Raw genomic sequence first — 20,552 nt, forward strand, 5'->3', positions numbered from 1 at the left:
ATTCTACGCCTATATTCAAATGTCTCAGACAATGATCAGAATAACAACCTCAGCAGCAATTATTACTCAAGTGATTTGGTAGAAGAGTTAATGTTAAATATTTTAAAACTCTATTTAGAAAATCACATCACACTAATGCATTTTATTGGACAAAATGAAATATACATGGATATTATAGAAGAACAAAATCTAACACAAAAATGTGAAGCTGGCCTGCCACCTCCAGAATGAAGGCCACAGAGGGAAACCCAACAACCAACTGGCACTTCAACAAGAAGGGAAACGGCTTTATTAAGGGATTCTCAATTTGTCCAAATGACAAATAGTTAATGCGCACATGGACATATATACATAGACAGAATTTATTTTTCTTATCCCATATAGTCTTTCCACCAGAAATTCCTAAGGATTATATTCAAACACTTTAAATATTTCTATATATATTAAAGATGATTCTATCTATGCTTGAGTTATATTTTGGAAATATCATATAAATGCATATTTAGATAAATGGAACGTAATTTTGTGTAATAAGGAGAAAGTTCAGGACTAACCATTTTTAGTATGGACCATTTTTAATCTCTTATATGGATCTGGAAATACAATTAATGATAAGTCAAAATGGAAAAATAATATTATGACAGTGTATGTTTTTAAAGTGATGTTGTTAAAAAGCATCTTTGACGAGTGTCAAAAATAAATTTACAAAGAAAATAAATGAAGTTCATCAAAGACTGTATTTGGAAAATGAAAACAGAGAGAATGCACAAAAACAATCTCCCCCAACCCTGGGCCCACCCACCCACCCCGACCCCGTCAACGACGGCTTTCTGTGGCCTGGACGGAGCAGAGTCACTCAGCAGTTCTATCCCCCAGAGACCCGAGGAGAGAAGTCGCCTCCTCCACTCCAGGTGAATGTGGGTCCGGAGCAGCAGCCACTGCATCTTTGGAGCATGTGGAGGGATCTCCAGAGACCGCAGACCTTCCCTTGGGAGAATACGTGGCTACCTCCCCTACTGTTGAAGACCTCGTTCATGTCCTAAGTCAGGGCTGTGCAGTAGCAAAATGCACACGACAGAGAAAGCCAGGCAGAGATGACCCATTCCCCAGCGGAGACCCTTGGTCACTCTCCCTCTACGTCAGCTGTCATCCAAACTGTGTCAAACTCACCTCCTTTCTTTTAGAGTTTTCATTTTCTCTTAATGCTTGGGTGTAATCTATTTTTTCCTTCTCCTTTAAATTAGACATTAATGCTCTTTTAAGGGACTATAAAATTTTTTTCTTATGGCATCAATAGAAATGAGACAATCACCCAAAAGAGAAACAGGTTTTTCTTGGGAAGTTAAGAATATGGTTTCCTGAAAAATATTTGTGAAATAGAAATTTAAAAGGAAGACAGAAAATGATAGAAATTCACTATAAAATCTCGATCCTGAAAAAGTATCCCTGCTGTCAGGACATTTGATATATTGGTGAATAAACTGTGTACGATTTCTTCATCTTACCAGTATTTCATGTTAAAGCTTTCATTTTTAAAGTACTGAGCTCAGTTCTGTTCAAACATTAATGATTACCACCAAACATGATCTGGTAGCAACATTTATTTAAAAGAGGACCATTTTGCGCTTCCCTGGTGGCACAGTGGTTGAGAGTCCGCCTGCCGATGCAGGGGACATGGGTTCGTGCCCGGGTCTGGGAAGATCCCACATGCCACGGACTGGCTGGGCCCATGAGCCATGGCTGCTGAGCCTGCACGTCCGGAGCCTGTGCTCCGCAACGGGAGAGGCCACAGCAGTGAGAGGCCTGCGTACCACAAAAATAAATAAATAAATAAATAAATAAATAAAAGAGGACCATTTTACAGGACCTCAGATCTATGTATGTTTCATCCACATAATTAGGTGTATGGCTTTTTAAAGAAATCATGTGGGTTACACTCATAAATCTCAGTCACTTTTGGACTTCAATCCTTGATTGTACAGATGTTTTCCTTCCTTTGTGATGAAGGCAAGTTCCACCAGAATCGCAGGAATTCAGGAGAAACAGTAGGACTGTGAAACAACAGAGAAGGTGCAGTCTTTGCTACTGAGCCGACCTGGTGTTCATTCTGGTTCTGTCACTAACTAACTGCAATCATAGGTAGGTAACCAAGATCACCTCTCAAGCCCCAGAGAGGTTGTAAAGAAAAAACATTAAAGTTTCTCCACATGGTTATTATGAGAATTATATTGGGTAGTAGAACTCCTGACTCACAATAGAAACCCCATAATTGTTAATTCCCTACCGTCATTTCCCATTCTAGATACACAATCTAGTGAAATTCATCTGGGTCCCAAAGTGCTAGCAAATAAAATAATAGGTGTTTTTAGTGCCAAACATTTACCTAAGGCTGGCAGCTTTGAGATCCTTTTTTGCCCATGATCAATTCTTGCTCTATCATCAAAGTATACAATATTCACACACTGATCAAACTTCAACGGTTTGGGGAATTTGTGAAATTGAGAACTCTGTCCTATCTCTCATCTCCACCTCCCTCAAGAGATATGGTGTTCAATGAAGAAGTGTAAGTGGCCTTGTGGGTGTCCATCTTGCCTTGTGGTCACATCTTTGAGGCAGGCACAGGTGACAAAGTGATGCTGGTGTGAATGGATCAGGCTTTCAAGACATTTGATGATTTCATCGTCAGGAAGAGCGAGACTGGTCATGTTCAAGCCCAGCATTTGAGAAACCACCTCCCTGAAGTCCACCAGCTGCAATGTCAAACAGAACCACAATGATTGAGAGTAAAAAATGTATCAACACGGCTAGACCAAATGCAACCCAAACATCTGTGGAAAACCCAGGTTTGCATGAGCTAGGCAAATTACTTACTCTCATTACTCTCTGATTAATTCTCTCATTTATGGAAGGAGGAGGAGAAGGAGAAGAGGAAGAGGAAGAAGAAGGAGGAGGAGGAGGAGGAGGAGGAGAAGAAGGAGAAGAAGAAGAAGAAGGAGGAGGGGGAGGGGAGGGGAGGGGAGGAGGAGGGAGAGGGGAGGGGGAGGAGGATGGGGAGGGGGAGGAGGAGAAGGACAAGAAGAGGAAGAAGAAGGAGGAGAAGAAGAAGAAGAAGGAGAAGGAGAAGAAGGAGGGGGAGGGGGAGGAGGAGAAGAAGAAGGAGGAGGAGGAGGAGGAGGGGGAGGGGGAGGGGAGGAGGAGGGAGAGGGGAAGGGGAGGGGAGGAGGAGGGGGAGGGGAGGGGAGGGGAAGGGGAGGAGGAGGGGGAGGGGAGGAGGAGGGGGGAGGGGGAGGAGGAGGAGGGGGAGGGGAAGGGGAGAGGAGGGGGAGGGGGAGGGGAGGGGGAGGAGGAGGGAGGAGGAGGAGGGGGAGGGGGGAGGAGGTGGAGGGGAGGAGGGGAGGGGGAGGGGGAGGAGGCGGAGGGGAGGAGGAGGGGGAGGGGGAGGAGGAGAGGGAGAAGAAGAGGAAGGAGAAGGAGAAGAAGAAGGCTAGCCTGCTAAATTACCTCTAAAGTCCTTTCAGACACCAACCTTCAGCAATTTCATAACCACTTTTCTGATGAGCCAATTAATATGGTATCGGCTACCAAATCAAGAAGCCCAGTTCAGCAACTATGAATGAGATTCTGGCCTTGATAAGATTTCATTTTCCCACTTCCAGGGTGAATGACTAACCATACCTTTTTCCCAGGGTTGTTCTGAAATTTGGATCAAATGAAATGATGACTGTGTATGTGTTCTGCCTACTAGGAAATGCTCTACAATTGTTGGTGTGGTTGTGTCTCTTGTGTTATAAGCATTCATGCCCAGATGTTAACTGGGCGATGAACCTCTTAAATGAAAGGAAGAACAAGTGGCAAAAAAAAAAAAAAAAAAAAAAGTATGAGCTGATGAAAATGGAGAACTTCTAAGTGTTGATCAAATCACATCACACAGATTGCCACCTCACAACCCACAACACTGGACTCTCTGGGACAATTACTTGTCCATCACAAAAGGAAAAATGAGAGTTGTGGAGCTAGAGAAAATGGACAAAATGTGCCTTATACCCCTTCAAATTCTCATTGACTGGTTGCTGTGATTCTAGGCAAAAGCAGAAGCAGATCAACTAGAGATGGCCAGACAACCCCTCTCCAGAGGTACCTTCCATTTTAGAAAAGGTGTGATCCAATCCGAAGGCAGATGTTTCCTCCAGAAGTGCCTTCCAAACATCCTCATCATGTGCTCATTCACTTAAGAGCATCCTTCCTACACTGAATCCAACTCGGGAAACAGGACACTCTTTCCAGCCTAGTCTCCCTGATGAAAACGTTTTCCCCAAACTTTTCCACCCTTTTGAATATGGCCAATGCTCTTAATGGATGAGAGGTTTCCTCTGAGACCACTCACTCTTAGAGTTTGGCCTTCCTCAACTCGGCCTGACACATGAGCCAAAGCAGAGGCAGCCAAAGAGAAAAAATATCCTCGGATCAGAGTCTACTCTGTGCCCTTCTGAGCTGCAGAGACTGAGATAAAAGCCAAAAGCAGGGGTCAGGCTGCCCAGGACATGTTTTTTTATGCCTGACCTCCTGATGGGCTCACCAGATAAAACTCCTCCTTGCAACCAGCGGGCGCATGAGTTCTGTTTTATGGTTTACATCTGGGCTTGGTCGGCCATCAGGTCTGGGTGCCACTGTTTGAGAATTGGGATTGTTTCCTGCAATTGATCTCTGCTGGAGATAAAATTTCCCTCCTGAGGCTGCAGCCCTGGATAACGTTAGAAGATCTGGGATAACGCAAACTTCAGAGGCAATCAGCAAATATAATAAAAACCTCTTCACAGAACCTGGCTTTTCACAGGCTTTCCATGGCTTTGATAAAAATGTCTTTTTCTTTGCTACAGTTCGGGCCATGAAAATGTGAATTGTTTTTCTTAGTGGAGTAAATCATAGTGGTTCTTTTAATGCCATAAAGATGGTAGAAGACAGATAGATATGTTAGAATGATATAGAAAGCTTGAAAAATTGGTTATGAAGAAATGTATGAATAATTATCAAGCTTTTGAATTGCCCCATCTTTCCTAAATAAGGTTTCACTGCCAGATTTCTACTCACCTGCTTTTCTCTCTTTTCTGCTTCTTCCAGAGATTTTTTTAATGTCTTCATTTCACTGGTTACCACTTCTAGCATGTTCCTGGCCCTCTCTTTACTCTCCTTAGCCCCATGCTCTGTAGTCTCCAATTCTGATTTGACAGACAGTAGCTTTTTCTCAGCTTTCTCCTTCATCTTTTCCAGTTTGTCTATGGATTTATTTATGTCTTCAATGGCTTTGGTCTGTTCCAAAGTTTTAATCTAAGCAGTCAAAGAGAATGCTGATAATTTCTTCTGAATTTATTTAGGAAAATTGTATAAACAAGACAAATCAGAAGTCAGTGGGGACTTCCTGGTAGCACAGTGGTTAGGAGTCCGCCTGCCAACGTACGGGACACGGGTTAGATCCCTGCTCCGGGAAGATCCCACATGTTGTGGAGTAACTGGGCTCGTGTGCCACAACTACTGAGCCTGCGATCTAGAGCCCCCAAGCCACAACTACTGAAGCCCGTGCACCTAGAGCCCATGCTCCGCAACAAGAGAGGCCCACCCGCGCGCTGCAGCAAAGAGTGGCTCCCACTCGCCGCAATTAGAGAAAGCCCGCGCGCAGGAACGAAGACCCAACACAGCCAAAAATAATAAAATAAATAATAAAAAATTTTTTTCAAAGTCAATGAAATTCATTTAATAACTCTTTTCATGAATAAAGAATGGAATCCAACCCAGTTATACAGAATCTGCTAAGCATATAGACTGGACGAACATGTCTTAAAGCAGTTATAATTTATGAGCAAATATTAGAGTATCATTATGTGGAAGATTGATGAGATGAAATGGTAGATAGCATGATTCAGGGGTTAAATGTTATAACAAAGTCTGTGGTACTCACACATAGACTCTACCGAGCTCCATAGATAAAGCAACTTGCACTTTTTACCCCTGCCAAGGGGTCATCCCTGGTATAAAAACATTAGAAAGAGCAAAATGTCTCCTCTTTTGGTGATTTACCACAAGGAAGCCCCACTTAAAATCTCCTTGGCAAGTCATCAGTGCTGTGAGGGAAATTAGCAGTTTTTCTGAAAAAACGTCTTCTGACTTTACCACTGAGTATGGGAACTGGGAGGTGGCCCCAGCACCCACCGCAGGCAGGAGGGAAGGGTGGTACCTCTCTCTCAGAAGCTATCCCAGGATCTTAAAGCCAAAACAGAGCATCCTCAAGTATGAGGCACATTTTCTGTATTAGTTTAGTATTTAAAATTATAGCAGATCTGCCGACAAAAAGAATTTGAGTCAAAGGAATGAAGCCTCTGATACATACTATAGCATGGATGAACTGTGAAGACATCACTATAAGTGAAATAAGCCAGACACAAAAAGACAAATATTGTATAATTCCACTTCTGTGAGTTACCTGGCATAGGCTAATTCATAGAGCTAGAATGTGGACTAGAAGTTACCAGGAGCTGAGGGAATGGGGAGCTCTTGTTTAATGGGCACAGAGTTTCAGTTTAAGATGATGACAAAGTTCTGGAAATGGACAGTGGTGATGGTTGCACAACAGTGTGAATGTACTTAATGTCACTGAATTGTACATGTAAAAATGGTTAAAATGGTAAAATTTTATGTTCTGTATATTTTACCACAATTTTAAAAAAAAAGAATTTGAGGTAGTTTTGCATAATTAGGCACAAAATTTTTTAACTGACCATTCAAAATAAATATGAATGAGCTACCACTTATCCACTGGATGACTATAACCAAAAAGATAGGCAGTAACAAGTGTTGGTGAAGAAGTGGGGAAATTGGAACCCTCCTATACTGCTGGTGAGAATGCAAAATGGTGTAACTGCTGTGAGTAACAGTTGGCCAGTTTTCAAATTGTAATCATAGAGTTGACTTATGACCTAGCAATTCTACTCCAAGGTGCATATATCCAAGAGAAGTAAAAACTTACGTCCACACAAAACCTTCACAAGAATGTTCGTAGCAGCATTATTCATAATCACCAAAAAGTGAAAACAGCCTAAATATCCATCAATGGACGAGTAGATAAAAAGTTGTACTATATCCATGCAGTAGAGTATGACTCAGCAATAAAAAGGAACGTAGTACTGATACATGTTACAACGTGGATGAACCTTGAAAACATTGTGTTAAGGGAAGTAACTCAGTCACAAAAGACCACTTATTATATGATTCCATTTATATGAGAGATCCAGAAAAGGCCAGGGGTTGGTGGGAGCAGAAAATGGGGAGTAACTCTTCCCCATTTCTTTTTCAGGTAATGAAAATGTTCTGAAATTAGATAGCAGTGATGTTTATAAAACTGTGAATATACTAAAAACTACTGAATTGTACACTTTTAAAAGGTAAGTTTTATGATATGTGAATTATATCTTGATAAAGCTGTTATTGGAAAGTACATTTACAAAGAAGCCTTTAAATGCATCAAAAGAAATTACTTTGAAATAAAGAAGTACACGTGGGATGGACAAAGCGCAAATACCAGCAGAGCTCTGAATTTAGTTCTGAGCCTCCTAACAGTTCAGACAAGGCCTACAGGCATATTCTCAAAGAAAAAGCATAAATTTGTGTTTTAATTTTGTTGAAAAGCATTTAAAGGTTACATCTGAAAGTAATAAAAAGATACCAGATAATGAGCGTTTGCTGATTTCTCCCTTCCCCTTTCATTTTATCCCTTCTTTCCTAAGAAGGAAAGATGCTTTCTTGCTGCATCTACTCCCATCCTGTTGTTTCCAGGGCAAATCTGAGTAATGGGGAGAGTGTTGGGGAAGAAGAGAGCCTGAGAGACTAAATTGATCTACCCCATAAAAAGCTGAGAGAGGAGTGGGAAGAAAGAGTCTCTGCTAACTAGGCTGCAGAAAGCGTTTCTGGAAGAAACTTGGGATGATGGAAGAGGGACTTGTGAGGAGATATAGGTGTCATGCAGCAAGGAAACAAGAGAGAGAGAAAACAATGGAAAAGACGCTTTAAAATATTGCTACCCTTGATGAATGAAATCCTCCTTTGCTTTTCTTTTTTCCTTGTTTTTTTTTTTGAGTAACAATAATAAAGCAACATTAGCATTTAGTTTCTGGACTGCTGATTATTTATTGATGAAGGATTCTAAGATTGTTGCAATTTACCCAGACTACATTTGGAGGCTACTGTCAGAGATTAAAATCTTGACTGAGTCTCGGGGTTAGAGCTCATCTTCATGGAGACTGAGTTCCAGAATTATGGCGTAAGGAGCACAAGCTGACCTGACCTAAACTCTGAAGGGTCCTCCAACACTTCTGGAAAGTCAGAGGAATGGTAGAAGCTATTCTAAGATTGGAATTATGACATGATATGGAGGAAAGGTGCCTGCTTGGGATATGGAGCTCTAGATGGAAAATCAGATTTATACTGTCTGGGTAATGTCACTAAACTGAGAAAGCTTGAGTCAAATACCTAAACTGGAAACTTGTTTTTACCTACTATCACACACACAGATTCTTAAGAAATTAAATTCCTTTCCAGGCAGAGAGGAAGTCAATGGCAGACACTCTTGGACAAGTTCAAAACTTTTGAACTGGCTTCATGCAGGAGAGAGGAAATCTCTTGGGAAACTGACAGCTGCTTGCAATCCAGAAGGTGTAAGAACAACTGCTGTAGCTTGGGAAATATGCAGGAAGTAAAATGCCAGCAACAGCTGGGGGAAGGGATTCTGAGTCAGCTTTTTAGTCAATGAACCAGCACCGGTAGGGCAAGCACTTGAGACAAGGAAATGGTGCCCACGAAGTGCAGGTCTACAGGGGCCGACCTTGGAGATCATTCATGGATTCCAGGTTATCAAAACCCATATTTGAATGTGGACTGTATATTAGTATGAGTGTATTAGAATATTATCTCAATGTAGATTCCTGAGTGTAACGACCGCACTGTGGTCACACAGAAGAATTCTCTTGTTCTTAAGATATACCTGGTAAGTATTTAGGGATGAAGTGTCATGATGTCTGCAACTTACTCTCAAATGGTTCCTCTCTCTGTCTCTCTGTATCTCTCTGTCTCTCTGTCTCTCTCATTAGGCAAAATATAACAATAAGTAAAATGTTAACAATCTACATGAAAAGTAGAAGAATGTCTGTTATGTTATTATTGCAACTATTCTATAGATTGGAAATTTTTCAAAATAAAAAATTGAGAAGGGAGCTTTCCCATGAGTGATTGATACATGTATAATGCATCCTATCAGTAAAAAAATCTGAATATATATGTACATTTATTTATAAATTATATGAACAAGTGCTCTAAATAATATATTGTATCGATTTTCAAATATTTTACAAATCGGGGACATTACATGAGCGAAATCAATATTAATTTTAAAACAAGGTTATCTCCCTTTAAAACATAAAGATTCCCTTCACCTGCCAACTACCTCAGTGCTGCAGAGAAAACATGGGGCAAAGCAAGAAGTTTCTGGGATTGCTTTGTTGCATTATAAACCTTATATTAACAGAAGAGGAGGTACATTCAGCCTTTCTACTCAGATTGCAAAAACATTTACAGTGGGCCATCTACCAAAGGAGGTGGAACACAGCTTGGAGAGTTAGAAGCACATAAATCAAGTCCTAATGAGAAAAATTTATAGCCAAGAATTTCTCAAAAATATGAGACTTTATCAAAATCCTGAGGGCTGCCTGAATTCTTGTTGTCAGGGAGAAAGTAATGGACTCCAAGCCAAGCCACCAGGACCGAACTGGGAGCCAGCGGTAGGAAGTAGGCCTTAGGAGGCCGAGATGAGCAATGAGAAATTGATGCAAATGAGATTGCTGGGAGGATGGGGGGTCGGGGGTGGGGAAAGGGGGCCAAGGCAAATGGGTTTCTAAATCCAACTAAGGGAGCTTATCAGATCCAGCCCAGAGTTCAGTGAGAGACTGTGCCCACCATTTTTTCCCAGTGGAACAGAGATGGTCATAAACAAGACTGATGTGCCACCCAGACCCCAGGGAGGATGGACCAGCTTCCGAGTCTGCTTCACTTCCAGTGAATACCATATCTGGCATCTGCCTCCTTGAGGGAAAGCATTTCAAATCTGGTGAACAATTCTCTCGTGTTATAAGGGCCAAAGACCCTGAAAGAGGAGGTGATTAAACGTAAAATCGGACCTGTTGAATCTGCCAGCGGATCTAAATTCTCCACCTGGAGGATTTTTAGGAGATCTCACTGAAAATAGGACCCTGCAGGGGCCAGGCACTTCAGGAGGGCTCTCTAAAGGGGGTGGGACAGCAGTGGGGGAGGGTCGCCCAACCATGCTGTGCCCCTCCTCAAAGAACCACAGAGATTTCACTAGGAGGGAACCATAGCGGAAATCAAAGGAAGATGCTCCACTCTGCAGGCTAAGCACACCCCAAACCCCTCCGCAGCACCAAGGAGGTTCTTTCTCACAGGTTCTGCTTGATGTACACATTCAAAGTGGGGCGAGTTCAGGGCAATTCAAGGTCAATGGAGCTACGTAATCAGAGCTGAGTTCAAGATGGTAGGTTCGGGGAAAATAATATAAAGAAAGGCTGCGGGCTTCCCTGGTGGCACAGTGGTTGAGAGTCCGCCTGCCGATGCAGGGGACACGGGTTCGTGCCCTGGTCCAGGAAGATCCCACATGCCGTGGAGCAGCTGGGCCCGTGAGCCATGGCCACTGAGCCTGCGCGTCCGGAGCCTGTGCTCCGCAACGGGAGAGGCCACAGCAGTGAGAGGCCTGCATACTGCAAAAAAAAAAAAAAAAAAGAAAGGCCACACTGGCTAGATTGGAGAAAGTTCTGGAGTGTGGGAGGAGCATAGGAAGCAGCTATCTTATGTGGGAGATTATCAAGAAAGTTAGAAAGCAGAAGAGAGCTTTGCTGGTGGCTGAGGAATGTTACCCTCTTTGGGTGTTTCCTTGAGAGACTACAAGGAAGATAATCATGGCTTTCCACTAGTTTTTGGTTGTCTGACTACCAATTTTTGGCCACAGCTCCCTAGTAAGTTTGAGCCACGTGGTACAGGCTGAAAGCTCACCACCAAATATCTATTCTTCCTTTTTTTATTACTTCCCAGAATAAAGACCCATTTCTTAGGCTGACTTCATCTAAGTGAGCCCCAGGGATTAAGTTCCAGCCAACGAAGACTAAGAAGTGTTGTATTGCTCCTGGAAAGTGGTATACAGGATGTCCTTCCACCTTTCCTTCGGCCTGGTGCCTGGAATGAGGCCAGAGCCCCAGCAGCTAGCTTGCACTAAGAGGTGGCATTGAGGAGGAAAGTTATTGCTGGATGGTGAAGCAGAAAGAGAGAACAAGCCAGGATCAGCGATGAACATGAAGCTATCCTACTAAACATGGAATGACTACGTGCATGCTTTTTTGCAGTGAGAAAGATGTAAACATCTTTTCTGACCAAGCCACTGTTACTGTGTTTCAATCTACTCAGCTGAAACTATTCATAACCCATGCCGGCTACAAAGCAACTGGCATTGCTTTGGGCAAATCCATAGAAACAGAAAGTAGATTACTAGGTTATGGAGTTTGGGGAAAGGATGAATATGGAGGGTTTTTGTTTTTGCTTTTTGGAGGTGAGGGGATGATGGACATGTTCCAGAATTAGGGAATGGTGATAGCTGCACAACCTTGTCAATATACTAAAAACTACTGAATTCACTTTAAAAGAGTGAATTTTGGGAGTTCCCTGGTGGCCTTGTGGTTAGGATTCTGGCCTTTCACTGCCATGGCCTGGGTTCAATCCCTGGTTGTGGAACTGAGATCCTGCAAGCCACGTGGCGCAGCCAAAAAAAAGTGAATTTTATAGCATGTGAATTATATCTGTTTTTTAAACAAAACACATAGAAACGTGTCCAAATTATTACTTTGTATCGAACCTCTCTAAATGGTGAAATTAATGCCTAATTTAGTAAGAGTGCCCCCCCTCACCCCACAAAAGACATGTCCACCCAGAACCTCGGAATGTATTCTTATTTGCAATTTGCAGGTGTAATTAAGATAAGAAGCTTGGGGCTTCCCTGGTGGTGCAGTGGTTAAGAATCTTCCTGCATGGGTTCGAGCCCTGGTCCAGGAAGATCCCACGTTCTGCGGAGCAACTAAGCCCGTGAGTCACAACTACTGAGCCTGTGCTCTAGAGCCCGCAGGCCACAGGTACTGAACCCACGAGCCACAACTACTGAAGCCCGTGTGCCTAGAGCCCGTGCTCCACAACAAGAGAAGCCACCGCAATGAGAAGCCCGTGCACCGTAACCAAGAATAGCCCCCATTCGCCGCAAGTAGAGAAAGCCCACGTACAGCAACGAAGACCCAACGCAGCCAAAAATTAATTAATTAATTAATTAATTAAATTAAAAAAAAAAAAGAAGCTCAAGGTGAGATCATCCTGGATTGGGGTGGGCCCCAGATCCAATAATGGGTATTCATATAAGATACAGAAAAGGAGAGACATACAGATGGGCAGGTCACACCAGAATGCAGACAGATCAGAATTATGCAGCCATATGCCAAGGATTGTAGGCAGCAACCAGAAGCCAGGAGAAAGGCATGGAATGGTTCCCCTCAGATGCTCCAAAAAGAACCAACCCTAGCAACACCTTGATTTCAGACTTCTGGACTCCAGAATTGTGACAGAATAAATTTCGGTTGTATTAAGCCACTCTATTCGTGGTACTTGGTTAACAGTAGCCCTAGGAAACTAACACAAGAAGGCCGCTTTTGCTAACGTCAGAAATACTGCTTTATGGATAGTAGAATTCACACAGGGATAAGCATAGGTAATGTACAAAGATGGAGAAATGATACCATCAGTCTGTCTTGTATACTATTATGTCTCAAATAAAACAATAAAAAGCTTTTTTGTAGTTGAAATCTTATAAATTCATGAAGTTAGCATTTACTGTGTTAGTAAGTTATAGAGATCTCTGTTCTCTACTGGCAGGCAGACTTTGCACTCTACTTAAGTGTTTAGGGGCCCGAGTGACTGCTGAGTCAGTCAAATCCAGTCTCTTCTATACCTTACCTGTAGAAATATGTGCATCTCTTTATGCAAAATAAAACAACAAATTAAACACACAAGGCAACTTTATTTACTTTCCTGTCTCTCCTTCCCTTTTCATCCAAGTATTCTAGAAGACTAGGCCGCCATCTCTGTTTCTACTTCTCTTTCATTTCTCAGCCTACTGAAACTTGGCTTTTTGTCAGAGCCTTCACTCACTACCACCATGATCTGCTATTATACACGCTCAAGCCTTAGATGTCCCAAAGCCAAGTGTAGCAAACAGTCATTCAGTCTTCATCTTACCACTGCACTTGATGCTATTGATCACAACCTTACTCTGGAGTCCCTTTACTCTCCTCATATCTCTGTTTCTTTTCAGTCTCTTTGCTGACAATTTCACTCGCCTTCTTGAAATTCTCCAGTGGCTCCCCAGGACCCAGATGAAAAGCCCAAGCATCCTAGCATGACGCACGAAGCCCGGTGTGATGTGGCCCTGTCCTCTGCCCCGTTTCTTCTCCCAGTGCTCCAACTCGCAGAAATTATCACGGTGTTAGCAGCAGCCAATCACCGGCTTATTGCATTTAATTATCACTCATGTTCATTCTCTTCTCCAATCTGTCTATATTTCAGTTATTCCCATTCTACCTCCACAATGTTTACCTGTCCACATGTCACCTAGATGATCCATTTTCTTCTTTAACTTGACCACCTTTTTAACTTAAAGGAATTTAATTATTTTAAAGGGAATTTGATATGATTTCAACAGAATGTGCCACAAATGGGAGATAACAATAAAACAAACACTGTATTAACAATAAAAGAAAACGGTATTAGTAGGTACTATGGCTGGTACTCAGCACTGAGCACAAGGCTTATTCTTTGTTTAAAATGTAGACCAGCAAGTGTTCCAGGACATAATAACCGCTAAGATTTTCTCCTTCATGGTGAAAGAATTGAAAGAAAAACTAAAGGGAATCCATTTTTTTACTTCAGGATTGAACATCATATAATACCCCATCCTGTGACTCCTAGAAGCATTCTGTATACAGTATGCTTCTGCTCTCTTCCTGCTTCCGCTCTCTTCCTTTTTCTGTTCTTTTCCTGCTTCCGCTCTCTTCCTGTTTCTGTTCTCTTCCTGCTTCTGCTCTCTTCCTGCTTCCGTCCTCTTCCTGTTTCTGTTCTCTTCCTGCTTCTGCTCTCTTCCTGCTTCCGTCCTCTTCCTGTTTCTGTTCTCTTCCTGCTTCTGCTCTCTTCCTGCTTCCGTCCTCTTCCTGTTTCTGTTCTCTTCCTGCTTCTGCTCTCTTCCTGTTTCCATTCTTTTCCTGCTTCTGCTCTCTTCCTGCTTCTGTCCTCTTCCTGTTTCTGTTCTCTTCCTGCTTCCGCTCTCTTCCTGCTTCCGCTTTCTGCTACACGAAGTGCGGGCTCCTCTCACCCCAGCACCACTTCTACTTCACAGGGTTGTCCTGGCCCAGGCCTCCTACGGCTACTCTCACTACACTTAGCCAGGATCATGTCTTAGCGCATCTGCCTGGGAACCTCTGATGGCGAGTCACTGTGTCCCTCACCTGAGCGGGCCACCGCCACCTTTTCCCACAGTGTGCTCTCCCAAGCACATCTTTAGCTGCCTTCCGTATCCCCCAGGAGCGCAAATGGAACTTCAGGCTCCGGGACATGGGTGCGATCTAGGCCCCCTGCGCCTGCACCTCCTGCAGCCCCTGCCAGCCAGGGAGAGAGCAACTGTGTGCTGACATCAGGGATTCTCCCTGACCCACCAGACACACACCCCAAAGGTCAGTCTCAAGGTGTGAGAGGGGTGTCCAGGATACTTACGTCTGATATTTTCTCCGCACCCAGGCACCCTATCAGATGCCTTCCCTAGCCTCCCCCTTCCTTTACATTCAAGTATGTCCACTCCCCTGGGTGGAGTTTGCCCTCCCCTTCTCCAGGGAAATGAGCCTTTACCTAGTGGCCTCCTCCTGATGCCAAAAGGGCTTCAGGGGGAAAAAAGCTAATGACTCAGAAGGGAGAAAAGAGTGGGAAATATGCCCTAAAATATTGTCCTGCTACACAGATTCAAGTGCTGGCTTCATTCCAGATTCCTTTTCCCAACTGGTCTGTTTCCAGATTCAGAAACATTCCAAAAGTCCACTTCAGAGCTCATGTCTGCGAAGAGCAAGGACATCACTGTTGCCCGTTTTCACGACACGGGTATCTGCCAGGGGTGACATGCGTACATGAGGTTATGTATTATTGCCAGTGGCACACATACGTGATATTTAAACATTTTTTTAAAATCCCAAGTTCTAATTTCGTTCTCCTCTGTATTCATTAGAAGCAGAACACCTCGAATCCAGGAATCACATCACCCCAACCTGTCTGCCCTCTTCACCACTTGGTGTGACACATCGCACAGCACAACACACACCTGCGGCCCCCTCTTCTCCGCGAACACTTCTGTTCATTTTCTCATTTTCTCTAAGCAAATTCCTATGTGAAAAATCCCTACATGATCCCTTCCATTAGAGTCACCCACACTTTGAAGAAATGTTTTTATTTTCTGTACATCACATCACCCCTTTCTGACTGACTTTTCACCCAGCAACTATGGCTTCATTTCAAATATTGAAGAGACACGAAATTGATCGACTATGCTGATTTGTGGAATATTTGCATTTTTCTCACAACTCTAGAAAATCAGAGGAAATTTTCAGCTTTTTTTTTTTCTGGTGTGTCCTTTTAAAGGCTGTCACGCTTTTGCATAAACTTTTATGGAAACACACACAGACAGTGACAAGGAAATGCAGCTGGGCACTTGCCTTAAGCTCATTGGTGTCAGCCAGTTTGGCTTTGGGCTCAGTGTTCAATTCTCGACACACACTCAGCTCCTTCTGCAGCCTCTCCACCTTCTTCTGCAACTTCCTGATGGTGACATTGGCCTCGTCCCTCTCCACAGCCGATGCCGAATGCACCTGCTTCTCTTCCTCCAGCTGGGCTATTTTTTACCGGAGGAGGTTCATGTGCAGCTCTTTGCTCTCCAGTCTTTCTTTCTGAGTCTTTAGCTAGTTTGATACAAACAGGGATTTTTTTTAAATAATCATTGAATAGTCAGTAAATATAAATGAATTACTCAGATAATGTTGATCTTTATCTACACTTCAATAAGACTAATTTGTAAACCATCAGATTTTCCTGATTGCATTTTTCTATCCCTATTTTTCCAAGAATTAATTTGGTAGCTGCAAAGTATGAGACAAAAGAGCCACAGAAAATGCACAAAGGAGTAGGCTTCCAATGTCTGATTCCCTCCAACATTATGTGCATCATAATAAAAATGTAAAATTACTTTTAAAACTACTAAAATGGGCTTATCAAGAGCAGAACATAATAAGACAGACAAAATCCTCTCCAACACCCCATGGCAACTATACTTGTACTGGTCTTTTCTGAAAGAAGATAAAGTGTAAATTAGTCCAGAAAACCCAATGTGACTAGTTTCAATCACTTAGAACCAGGTTCAGTGGCACCAATATATATATATATATATATATATATATATATATATATATATATATATATATATATATCTTTTGTGTGTGTGTGATACGCGGGCCTCTCACTGTTGTGGCCTCTCCCGTTGCGGAGCACAGGCTCCGGACGCGCAGGCTCAGCGGCCATGGCTCACAGGCCCAGCCGCTCCGCGGCATGTGGGATCTTCCTGGACCGGGGCATGAACCCGTGTCCCCTGCATCGGCAGGCAGATTCTCAACCACTGCGCCACCAGGGAAGCCCTGGGAGTTGATATATTTTTAAAGTAAGCCATATGAAGGAGATTTTGAGGAAAGCTTTCTTTGTATATTGAAAATCTTAGAAATAGAAGGGACTTCAAGAAGGCATTGCTTCATTATAGTGTCTTTACTATACGCCAGACCTTACACCATCCACAAACCAGGCTGAAGAGGGTCTGCAAATAGCACTTAGCATCGACGGTCAAACTGGATGAAAGAAATTGTAATGGTTTTTAGAAAAAGATTATGGACTCTAGGAGGTGAAAAAAATCCTCCTGGGCTTCACATGTCACAATTAGTGAGTAGAATATTAAGTACAGGAACCTCTTTCATCTCTTACAAACACTGGGAATTGGAATCGTGTAGAATTATAGATGGTTAGAGCTAAAGACCATCCCATTTTCCCTAATTACATATTCCGCACTAGTAAAGTGTTTGAAGGTGTGAAGGGCTTACTGAAATGAGGGCTTAAAGATCTTGTCTCACAGTGACAGCAATGTCCATGCCCACATCCTTTTTTAACAAGGCGCTTTTAGTATTTCTCTAACTAAACTCCCTTTCCTGAACTTCTTCATGTCACATTTCACTCTACTGCAAATTTACCGTGGTAAGTTCTGTACACTGGTCATTTTAATAATTTTATAATACTTAAGAAGGAATAATATTGGATATGGAGGAAAAATCAATTATCTGAGAACTTCAGAAAGAGTTGTGGCTCAGTTTAATGTCTCTGATGGTACTAGGGGTTGTCTACTTTCTTTTATAAAATATTCCTTAAGATACAGTAAATGGAGAAGAGGTCAAATATGAATAGAGCATCTTCTATGAACCAAGAGTACAAAAATGCTATTTATTAACAACCTCATGAGGTAGGTATCATCCCCATCTTAAATACGAGGAAACACAGACAGAGAAGTATATAATTTGCCCAATGTCACACAGCTTGGTTGAACCAAACTGAGAACCCAGATGTGACTCATTAAGCAGCCTATACACGATAATTCTACCATAGAATTTTCTCCTAAGAACTATTCTAAGGACACATCTGTGTTTTCCTCTTTCTTCCCCCAATGCCAATAATTACATAATAATTATGTTTTTATGTTTCATCCATTCATTCATTTATGTCATCTAAACTGTTTCTAAGTCTTCCTTTGAGTGAGTGAAAAGTAAACTCTTCTCCTCTCTACTTTCTAGCGCAAGACAGCTTATATAAAGGTGAGACTGCTGGATGTTGCCCAGCTCTCCTCTTCTCCCATAGTCATAGGAACTGACTTTTTCAGCTAGACAAATGGCTACCCAGAGTACAGGCTACAGTTCCCAGCCTCCCTTGCAGCTAGGTTTTGCCATCAGAACACATTCTAGCTGTGGGATATAAACACAAGCTCACATAGAAAACTCCGGGAGCCTCCTTTAAAAGACAGCTCATGCATGTTCTTTTGCATCCCTCTTCTTCACCCCTTTCTTTTTCAACCTTCTGCCCGGAACACAGATATAATGGTTCTAGGCACCACTGTGACCCATGACAATAAGGACCACCCTAGGGATGGGCAATTACTGAGCTGAAAGGAGCCTGGGTCCTTGGAAACTTTACAGAGTAGAGCTGCCAACTCACTCTAAGCTGCTTACCTCCAGAAATGGATGTGAGAGAAAAAAATACCAAAAAGACCACTTCAACTTGTTTAAGCTATTCACAGTCAAACATAACCTTAGATGATACACTTACTTTCCCTTCAGACTTGAAATAGAGACTTGGCTTCTAAATACATATTTGTATAATATGTTTCCTAGCCACACTGGCAAATATGGTGGAAATAAATTATTTTTCAAGATTTAAGTTTCTCAGAATTTCCTTCTCTCAACACCAGCAATATCCCCTACCTTTCTGTGTAAACTGTAGGCGATCGTCTTGTTTTCAATGACTGTGCGGCTCTCGAGGCGGACCAGCTGCTCTGTGTGAGCTAAAACTACATCCAGACGCGAGTTGAAGCCAAGTTCAGCAGCCATCTGGTCCAACTTCATTTTCTCTGAGAGCTGATCCAGAAATTTAAGATACTAAACCCAAGAACAAAAATGAAAATGGGACACAAAAGTAGAGTTAACAGGTGATCTCACAGAATCCTTGTCTTTCTCCCAAGCTTACAGGTAGTTCTCATTAAACCCAGTACAGAGCCCAGCCCCTGACTCCAGTGCTTGGTGATGAATTCTTGAACCACCTTGCCAGCTCCATGTTCTGTTCCTTGTCCAAATTCTCTTGACTCTCCTGGTCAGTGGCCTTGATGTTCAGTCTAACATTATACACTCTTCTTAACCCTGCCACCTGACAAATGTGGCACGCTCCTGACTGCATCTGCCTCTCTCTGCTTTGGGTACATGCTGCTGCTACCATGACCCTCCCAGCTCCTGGGATCTACTGGCTAATCCAGCCCCTGCGATCCAGTCATCCACATACCTTCCATGGAAATTTTGTCCACCTAAGTGGGTCCTGGCCTCCAAGGTGGAAATTGACCAATTAGCCGGTTGCCATTTTACACTTCTTGGGTTCTACAAATCATGCTAAAACCAGAGCTCTCCATACAAACAAACTTGGGCAACATTTTCGTTTTTGTAAGTTAAAATTCTTTAGAAAATGTCTTTAAAAGTTTTTAATGTAACAAAGTTAAAGGAACAACATTCTAAAATTGAGCTGTATCAGGGAAGTCAAGGTTCATAGTTTAACAGGTTAAAGTTACAAAACTACCCTAGGATCTTCCTCCACTTGATTTCTGTGGCTTATCTCATCATGCCAGACATTAATCCTTACTAAGTGCCTGACGGATAAATAAATCCATCAATGACCTTTCTATAACATAATTTCATGATCTGGGTTCTATCTTTGAAATTTCCTTCTCATTGCAATAACTCATCCATCTGGCATTTTTAGGCAATTATATGTTTAAATAAGTATCATTTCCTGATGACTAAAGCATGCCAGCTTAAAGCGCAGAACTATCTATATCTCAGTCATCAGAATGAAATTATTTGTAAGTGTATATTTTCCAATTTTGTTGAAAAGCATACATAAAACTTCATCTCTCCTGTAAGTCACAGCCATTACAGACATTGCTGCTGTATTGTGTGACAGGACCACCACAGGCTGTTTTTGTCTCTGAATCATCAGTTTGTCACTTCTTTTTTTGGCTGTCTTGGGTCTTCATTGCTGCGTGCGGGCTTTCTTTAGTTGCAGCGAGCGGGGGTTACTCTTCGTTGCAGCATGTGAGCTTCTCATTGCGGTGGCTTCTCTTGTTGCAGAGCACGGGCTCTAGGCATGCGGGCTTCAGTAGTTGTGGCTCGCAGGCTTCAGTAGTTGTGGCTCGGGGGCTCTAGAGCACAGGCTCAGTAGTTGTGGCACACAGGCTTAGTTGCTCTGCAGCACGTGGGATCTTCCCTAACCAGGGCTTGAACCTGTGTCCCCGGCATTGGCAGCTGGATTCTTAACCACCGCATCACCAGGGAAGCCCCAGTTTGTCACTTCTTAATGTTGGGTCAGCCCCCCTCATGGACTATTTCATTTCTAATCTATGCAGATGAAAGCAAAATAACCGCTACTGTTTGTATTTTAAATAAAATAGAGTTGGTACCTTTCATGCGAGGGTATAAAAGCCTCTCTTTCTATTTCTACATATGACCCATCCACTCAGCATTCAAGGA

The 20,552-nt window shown here is 42.6% G+C and overlaps 1 protein-coding gene across 1 annotated transcript in view; it reads right to left on the reverse strand.

The window, feature by feature from the left end:
* Positions 1-2,207: 2,207 nt before the first annotated feature.
* The window catches only part of CCDC170 (coiled-coil domain containing 170), an 86,199-nt gene continuing 67,854 nt past the window's right edge, over positions 2,208-20,552 (reverse strand). The window contains 5 exon segments of the mRNA XM_082633740.1: positions 2,208-2,750; positions 5,089-5,325; positions 15,894-16,076; positions 16,080-16,136; positions 18,744-18,917. Of these exon segments, the coding sequence (XP_082489866.1) occupies positions 2,535-2,750; positions 5,089-5,325; positions 15,894-16,076; positions 16,080-16,136; positions 18,744-18,917 (867 nt within the window). The 3' untranslated portion in view covers positions 2,208-2,534.

This window comes from Mesoplodon mirus, assembly GCF_964341445.2.
Source record: "Mesoplodon mirus genome assembly, chromosome: 10".
In the NCBI taxonomy this organism is placed as follows: domain Eukaryota; kingdom Metazoa; phylum Chordata; class Mammalia; order Artiodactyla; family Ziphiidae; genus Mesoplodon; species Mesoplodon mirus.